The 9249-nt window shown below is 34.4% G+C and overlaps 1 protein-coding gene across 2 annotated transcripts in view; it reads left to right on the top strand.

Moving 5' to 3' along the window:
• Positions 1-9249, top strand: part of KCNH5 (potassium voltage-gated channel, subfamily H (eag-related), member 5) — a 591159-nt gene that overhangs the window by 42035 nt on the left and 539875 nt on the right. For both annotated transcript variants that reach the window (XM_006891790.1, XM_006891789.1), the window contains exon 2: positions 1455-1578. In XM_006891790.1, the coding sequence (XP_006891852.1) occupies positions 1455-1578 (124 nt within the window). The remainder of the gene's footprint in view (positions 1-1454; positions 1579-9249) is intronic.

Below are 9249 nucleotides of genomic sequence, written 5' to 3'. Positions count from 1 at the left end.
ATTTATTTTTATTACTTTTCATTTTAATATTAATATAATCATCATGTAATTTACAAATATGATAAAGTTGTTGCCTAAAATAATTGGACCTTTAATTAGGGTTGATACCAGAAGTATAATTTTTATATTAACTTCCATACATATTTTATTTTTCTATAAAAATAGACAATGATATCCCCTTTATTTAGATACTGGGAGATACCAAATTCTGCATGAATGTCATTGGAAAAAAATTTTCTTTATTTTACTTTAATAAATGATTGTTCAATACTATTTTAAATCAAATGTCTCAAAATCAGTTGATGGCAAAATAATTTGTTCCATCTTGTAAAATTTCTATTAGTAGCATTTCTAAATGATGATATAAAACAAAATATACATGAATGAAATGCAATGTACGTGAATGAAGCACAATGTATGTGAATGATTATATGCGAACCAATAAAAATATATTTAAAAATTTATGGATAGCATATTTGAAAGGTTTATTTCATTTGCTTCTTATCAAGTTCAGGTTTATCAATTTTGTGAAGGGGCAGTAGCCCCACTGTTAATAACATTTTATTTGTCTTTTTGGTGGGATCATTTTAGTGTTTCACTTTCATTTAATACTGTTGTTTTGTACCATCATGTTAGAACCAACTCATAGGTGAATGGTATGGGAACACATTACCCATCTTTCTCCTGTGGAAATGCTGGTGGATTTGAACTGCCTGGCTTTAGGTTGGCAATGAACCTCTTTACCAGTAAGCCACTAGCCTAACCATATTTTAATAGCTTAGAGACTATTTGTGGGAGCTCTGGTGACATGGTTTTTAGGGTATAGTGCTGTTAAACGAAAGGTTGTATCTTTGGCCAGTTGCTCAAGGGGAATAAGATAAGCAGCCTCCTTTTTTGTGTGTGTGATTTATGGCCTTGGAAAACCAATGCAGGGTTCCTCTGAATCACAGCTAACTGGATGGAGGTAAGCTGTTGAATTTGAAGGAAAAATTAAGTACAAAGGTATTATAAATTGGCTTATTCAGAATGAAGCTTTTAGTTTGTATACAGATCTTGAGTTTATTGTGTACTTTGATGATTATGCTGAAATGATTGTCAACTTAAAACAATGTTGTTTGTATCGTAACAAAACCTCATTACATTTATCCATCTTCATGAATCTTCATTTTTCATTCTTTTAAAGGATACATTATGAAGTGAATCTAAGTAAATACTTAGCATTTTTTGCTCCTTTTTAAAAAAAACTTTTTAAAAATTGATTTCAATGAACATTTACAGAGATTTTGGATTTCCATTCATTCATTGCTGCACTTTTCTCCCTGTCCACCCTACCCCCACCCCCAGTTTGCTCTTCTCCTTGAAAAAGCAAAAGAAAAAACTCTTTCATTGGTATACAATCCCCCCCCCCGCCAGGCCTCCCCTAAGTCAATACTTTTTTCTTCTTCTTTCCTCAGAATCAAGTTTCTTACTGGGAAATGCCCAGATTGTGGATTGGCCTGTAGTTTATAGTAATGACGGTTTTTGTAAACTCTCTGGCTATCATCGAGCTGACGTCATGCAGAAAAGCAGCACCTGCAGGTAGGTAATAGAACAACCTAGAAATATTTTCTGAAATGTAATTGAATGCTGAATGTGGGAAAAGGGCTAAACTTAATAATAAATTCCTATCTAAAAATTACAAGGTAAAACTATATTAAAACATAAGACAGTTAGATTCCAGGGGGAAATATATTTGGAGAGTCATTGATGAGAACCTCTAAAAAGACAAAAATTTCAGTGTATATGTGAATTTATCAATTCGTTGAAAACATGATACCCCCTACAAGCTTGGAACTGTTCTTGCTATTAGGTGGTCAAAGGAGCACCCTGCATTTTGAACCATTGATGGCAACAGTACCTCTATAGAAACTAAAATGACTTTGAATACAATATACCAAATACTGCCCTCCAACCAAGTACAACATGGATTTTGTTGTGTTGTTATGTGTTATCAAGTCCATTAAAACTCACAATGCCCTTACATATTTAAAGAACATGAAAATTCTTCCATCATGAATGAATTATTTATATTTTATAATGTAATTATGAATCCTTTTGAGTGTGGGAGAAGAGTATTGAATATACCATTGACTGCTAGGAGAACAAACAGGTTTGTCCTTGAGAGGGTGAAACCAGGCTGCTCTTTGGTGGCAAAGATTCTGAAGCTTCGTCTGACATAGCTTTAGGCATGTTGTAAGGAGGGACCAGCCCTTAGAGAGGGTCATCATGCTTGGGAGGGTGGAGGGACAGCACAAGAGAGGAAGACCCTCGATAAGATGGATTGAGCCAGTGACTGGGGTCATGGGAGTAGGCGTGACAATAAGGTTGGCACAGGATAGAGCAAGATTCAGAGCTCTTGTACATAGGGTCGTTATGAACCACAAGTTGCCTGATGGCATGTAACAACAATAACAACAATAATAACAACATGTTATTACATTACACATTGGAAATTACACTGGTTTATATAAAACAGGATCTGACACTAGAAAAATTACCATAGCAATCTTTTTAAAAAAATACATCCACTCTTCACTTACCCACATTCTTAGGTTCCAAAGCCCCTATATCTATGCAGATATCAACACTGTGAGAATATTGAGAATGACTACATCATTACATAACTGCTAAGTTTTGTACTAGCAGGGCTTCCATGCCACGGAAAATCATGTCCTAGCAAAGATGACACGCAATCTTAGCCATCACAGCCAGCAGTGGTATTGCCTTGTACCTCAGTGCTCTTTACTACTGGATGTACATGTTTAGGACATGTTGGTAATTGTTGAATAGAAGATATTTTTACTTCATAAGTTTGAATGTTATATAATGAGACAGGTGATAAATGAAACTATTAAGACAAAAAGATTAGAAAAATGAAACTGAAGATTATATGTAAGGAAATAAAACCTAAAACTTACCCCAGATCAGATACACAGTTATTTGTAATGAGTTAATTTTTCTCTCTTTAAAGTCTCACTCAAAATAAGTACAAAACCATTCTGTATTACAACTATAAAGAATTGGATATCCTCCTCCAATCCAAATCCTTTCTGATACAGAGGATGAAACTGAGGAGAGCTATGTTAAGAGACTTGATCAGGCACACACAGCAATTTTTCTTTTCCAATTTATTTAGTTTTATCAGAAGCACTATGTTACCTCTATATACAATAGAGCTGGAACTAACTCATGGCTGACCCTCCAGTAGGCTTTCAGGGACAATAAATTGCACAGGAGGATATTGGTCATCTTTCCCCCTTGGAGCAGCTGGGTGGTTCGAATCACACGAGTTTGGGTTGGCAGCACACCTCCTTACCACGAAGCCACCAGAACTCCTTAGAAGCATTGTACACATAGACAAATATATTGCTAAATGAATAAAAACAATTTTATATTTGTTTATATAGTTGTAGAGGGGCTTCAAGCCTTTTGTTCATAGGACCACTATGAGTTGTGCTAGACTCGAAGGCAATCAACAGCAACAACAACAATTTAGTGGGGCTTTTTTTTGTAAGCGAACTAGTATAAAATAAAAATATATTTTAAAAAATTATGATGCTGTCTAGAAGGTCTTGAATAATCCAATTCTGTTCTTTACTGTACACGCCAAGGACAATCCTATAATCTAATTTATGATCTGTAAAATAGGGATAATCTCCAAGGATTTTTCTAAGGCTCATAAAAGAAATATAGGAAGCTCTCTCTGGTGGCCTTGTAGTAAGAAGCTGAGCAACAATCCAGAAGGCACATGGTTCCAGCAGCTGGTCTGTGGGAGGATGGACATTCTTTTCCCCTGTGATTACTGCTTCAGATAATCTGCTGGAGGGCCAGCTATGCGTCAGTTCCAACTTGATAGTACACAACAACATACAAGGAAAAGGCTTAAAGTGAGCATTGCCAAACTCTGTGCAAATAGAAGTGTTTAATTTTTTGTTTTTATTGTTGATGTTTTATAGCTTTCTTAGTTTCCATCCACATTGATTGTGAGTATAGAAACAGTTTAAAATGAAATTTACATCATGATTCTGGTGGTCTTAAATATAAAAATCTGTAGCTTTTCTCCATTTTATTTGTAAAGATATAAAAATTTTGATGAAAGAAATAGAGAAGAGATATATTAATGCATTTATTTATACAAGGCTAATATATAAAAGGGAACTCTGCAGCCTTGTAAGAAGGTGTATTGCAATCTCAAAGTCACTTAATTCAAATCCACCAGCTGCTCTGCTGGGGAAGGATGGGCAATCCCCTTCCATGTGATTTATTGCCTCTGAAAACCCTCTGAAGGGTCAGCTGTGAGTTGGTTTTGACTGGATGGCACACAACAACAACAACAACAACAACAATAGGAGCAACATGTAAAAGTTATAACATTTTGAAATTGCAGAATTACAGTTGAGTAGGATGAAGAATCATATAACACAGAATAGACTTGTAAAAAGTCAAAGAATTGCACTGATTTTCATCATGACAGGTTTTTAACAAACCTCAAAGGATGACTAGCTACAAAGGGGGATATGTGGTTAATGGCACTATATATATAACAGAAAAAAAAGAATATATTTACAGACTAATTAAAGTCAATAGGATTAATGTGACCACTGGGTAAATTATTTTTGTTAAATTTTTTTATTTTGTTTTTTTCCTTGGGTAAATTCTTATATCTCATGTTTTAATGTATTCAGATGTGTATTGTCTTATGTAAAAATTAGAAACATCAGTAATTTGTTTTCCTTATAATATCAAGGCGACTCCGGTGGCACAGTTGATAGGTAGTTTTACTGATAGGTGAAAGGTGCCAACTCTCTGGCTGGTTGAAACCATTAGTGACTCTTAGGGAGAGATGTGAACAATTCCCTTTTTAATGGTTAACCTTTGAATACCTGCTGACGGGTCAACTATGAGCTGGTTCTGATTTGAGTTGAGTTGAAGAATTACTTCCCCTCTTTCTTATTTTTTCCTCTTTGCTGTTTCTCTTACCTATTTCCTATTTGGACTTGGTGCATAAAATGAAATTGAAGATTTTCCTTAGTTTGTCCCAATATTACTATTGCCCTTGGCAGGAGATCTCTTTATCTTGTGTTATTTCATTTTTTTCCTTTACCCATCCTTGTTGTTCATACTCGATTTATTCATTTGGATGTGTTTACTGTATTTTTTCCTAATCCATCATCTACATGTTAATGAAATTTGTTATTGTTGTTATGTGCCGTTGAGTGTATTCTTAAAAATGCATACTGTTTGTGGATGCATATTTTTAACTTTTATTGGTTGGCTTCCAAAGTTTGTGTACATTGTGTTTCACACTATTTTTTATTCACATTATGTTTCATACAATCTTTTAAGCCTTATGTAATTAATTTTCTGCAGTAAAATTTGTGGTTTCTTATTCTTTTCAGTCACTATTATGAACTTGAAGCTTTTGTAATAAAAATGTGTTTTATTACAACTGATTGTTTTTTAGCATTCCAGTGTCTCCACAGCTGCATTTTATTTATCCATTATACTAAATTTATAATGCATATTATGTCATTTGGAGATCACAGAAATTTAGAGAGAAGCATTATCATCTTACATCTTTTTGCATGAGAAGTTTTCTTTATTCTGCACCTAGAAATGGGTTTTCTACTTAGTAAATTATGTGCAAAATTTGTAAATTAACTCTTATCAGAATATTTACACTCTCACTAGGTATGTGTGAGGGTTTCTGTTTCCTCACTACTTTGCTAAATTATAATAGTATCTAAATTTAAATGTAAAAAATGTAAGATACATATTAAGGCATATCTAATTTTTGTTAATACTTTAAAGGCTTATTAATTTCTTTATACTGGTTTATTCACAAAGTTCAAATACATTGTTTTTCACGCCAGATCTTTCTCATTTCCCTCACACCCACACCCATCCCCCTATCATATTGTGATGCATCAGGATCCTAAGCAATAAGAAATTTCAAATCTAGTAAATTTCATTGTCTTAGGGTTGCATTTTAAATATTTTGAAGTGCTTTGCTGCTTTCTGAAGGAAACGTAAAGAGAATGCATTTTCAAAGGAGATGATGAATTTTAGGGGAAAGGTATTTAAAAGCATATGATATTATCTGATGATGCCCAGCAACCCCTAATAGTCAGGCCACATTGTTATATGTTATGTAAGAACGATTTCAGAATTTTACCTTTAAAAGCCCATTCTGCTAGTATTTTATTTAGGATAGAGGTGAAGAACATCACTGTGGGCAGAGGGCACCAAGGCATAGACAATGTTTTTAAATTCTACCTCTCTTTTCTGGAACACTCATTAATGATCCTTTACATAAGCCATCAAATTAAGCAGTGAATCAGGGATAGTAAAAGGTGTTTTATTAGATGTATTTCACAAATGGTTTTATTAACACAGGGTGATCTCAGCAGCCAATGAGAGCACATTACTCATGATAGATGCCAGTCAGCCTGGTTCCATTTGGCTGAGAGTTCTGTTTCTGTAGGTGGCTCTGAGCAGAACTGTAGGTAGGATCAGACATTTCATGGTTGTCTGTGTCCAAAGGTTAGAGATGTCTAGCACTGTCCCTTGTTTCCTGTAATTATGTGTCATCAGTCTACCAGTTATAATTCTTTCTAAATCCCTTTAAACCCATATAAATTAATGGGATGTGAAACCTTTGGTTATGAGAGTAATGTTTCTGATTTATTCCTAAATCACCTCTTTCAGATTTTGGATGCCGTACTCATATTCAGTTCTAATTTCTCCTTTTCATGCTTTCTCAAGCTTCCTATTTTTTTTTTATTCCTTGAAATGTCTCAGTTCATCATTTTGTTAACCACTATAATTATTCTATTGTGCTGATTCTGAGTTGGAGGCTACATTTATCAACTGCATTTTAAATCAGTGTGTTTTGTTTCTTTGATGAAACCTTTGCTAGATTGAAAACTATAGCCTATAGATAATGATATTATCCTTTATAATGATAGTTAAATGTCTTTAGTGCTTGTCTCTAAGAATAGTACTGGTATTTGCTAGATTAAATGGATTAGATTTATTTTAAAGTTTCTAAGACACCTTTTCACTTTTAAAGTCAATCAACATTACAGTCATCATAACTGGTAGGTGTCATCTAGAGCTTTTTTTGTGAGATTCTGATGGCAAATAATGTCCAAACCCAAATAAATCCTGCTATAAACAAAACCTCCCACTTCATAATGTTTTCTAGGACCGAATACATATGAAGGATATATCATGGTATATGCTGGAAAGCTGGATATGGGGACTTCCTCCTGAATTTCAAGTCAGTTCTTAATGTCATAGTCAGTTCTAGAAGAAGAGAAGTGATCAGAATATCCAGGATCAAATACTGAGTTAACTCTGTATGAGTATGAACCTTATAAATTCATGGATGAAGAAGAAACACAAAGCTGTGTGCATTTCCTTCTAATATGCCATGAATTTGCCCATTAACAAGCATAGCTGACCTGTGTCTTTGAATTGTGGAGTGGTAGGGGAGTGAAATTGGAGCTAAGAGTCCTTCTGTCCGCATCCATAAGAAGTATTCCAGTAATGCATCAGCTATTGTACAGTGTATTATACTATGTGATTTTCATTTGCATTTTCCATGTGATCCTTTGAGTCATCATTGCCATCATCTCACCAAAAGAAACTAAAGGTCGTAGAAGTGATGTGGCACACTTATGAACTGCACAATTTGAACCCACCAAGTTCAGTAGTGCTCAGTTACATCACACCTGCCTGATTTTATAGCAGAATTAGATCACTGCTGTGAATTTAATTTTAGTTACCTTCCAATAAAGTAAGAATGTAGTTGTTGAAGCTATTTTCAGGAAGGGAGCTTGGTGTTCTAAGAGAACACTGTGAAGTTCTGTAATTTTTTAAATCTCATTTTTTATTCCTTGAAAATATTCAACTGATTTTACAAAGATTTTGAAAATTATTATATTTGCAGGTTCCAGAACTGATGATAGTAACCTGTGGGTCATTTCTATTTCTATTTACTACTCAAAGATTGATTTTATAGCTCATCAGCCATCTTAATTCAAGCTGTAAAATACTTTGATAAAGATTGATGACTAAGTAAAAAAGAAAAGTGGCACATTTGCTTAGAGAACTTGGGACACATTTATTTGTTTAGTCAGTAGTGTGGACAACCTGAGGGCCTTTTTGATAGCACCACCCCTTGATCGCTGGTCATTTTATTTTAATAAGAATACAATACAATACAATAATACAAGATCATTTATACAAGATGCAGGAAAAATAATGCTCATTCAAAAACAGTAGAACTTTAGAGAACTTACAGAAGTTCAAGCTGGATTTAGAAGAGGCTGTGTTGTTAGGGGTATTATTGCTGATGCCAGTGGATCCTGGCTGAAAGAAAAGAATAACAGAAGAATTCCTCTTTGTGTTTTATTGACTAGGCAGTGGCATTCAACTGTGCAGATCATAAGATATTATGGATAACACTGAGAAAAATTGGAATCCAGAATATATAATTGTGCTCATTTAAAACCTATACATAGGCGAACAGGTTATTATGCATACAGAACAAGAGGAATCTACATGTTTAAGATTAAAAAAGATGTGCATTAGGGTTGTATCATCTGTCCATACCTTTTCAGTCTATATGCTGAGAAGCTGAACTCTATGAAGAAAAATGTGATATTAGGATCAGAGGAAGACTCATCAATAACCTACATTAAACGGATGACAGGACTTTGCTTGCTGAAAATGAGGAGGACTTGAGGTGCTTGCTACAGAAACTAAAGAACTACCACCTTCAATATGGATTGCATTTCAACTTCAAGAAAACAAAAATCCAAAAGGCAAAATCATAATAGATGGAGAAATGATTGAAAGTGCCATGAATTAATCTTACTTGAATCCACAATCAACACCCTTGGCATTAACAATCAAGAGATCAGGAGATGATTGCGGTAGAAAATTCTGCAGTTAGGGACCTCTACAAATTGTTGAGGAGCAGTGATACCACTTTTTAAAAAATTTTTTTAAATTGTATTATTTTTCCGTGTACCGTCAAATTAGATCTGACTGGTACAGGAGGAGATTGCCCCCTCCTTCTCCAGCAGAGCATCTGGTGGATTTGAACTGCTATGGTGATGAAAGAAGTTCAGGCTGCTTTGAAGGAAATGGCAAAAAATAAGGCTCCAGGAATAGATGGTATACCAATTGACATATTTCAGT

Source organism: Elephantulus edwardii, unplaced genomic scaffold (assembly GCF_000299155.1).
Source record: "Elephantulus edwardii isolate Elephantulus edwardi_28Jun2011 unplaced genomic scaffold, EleEdw1.0 scaffold00104, whole genome shotgun sequence".
NCBI lineage: Eukaryota > Metazoa > Chordata > Mammalia > Macroscelidea > Macroscelididae > Elephantulus > Elephantulus edwardii.
This window is presented reverse-complemented; position numbering and strand designations above follow the sequence as displayed.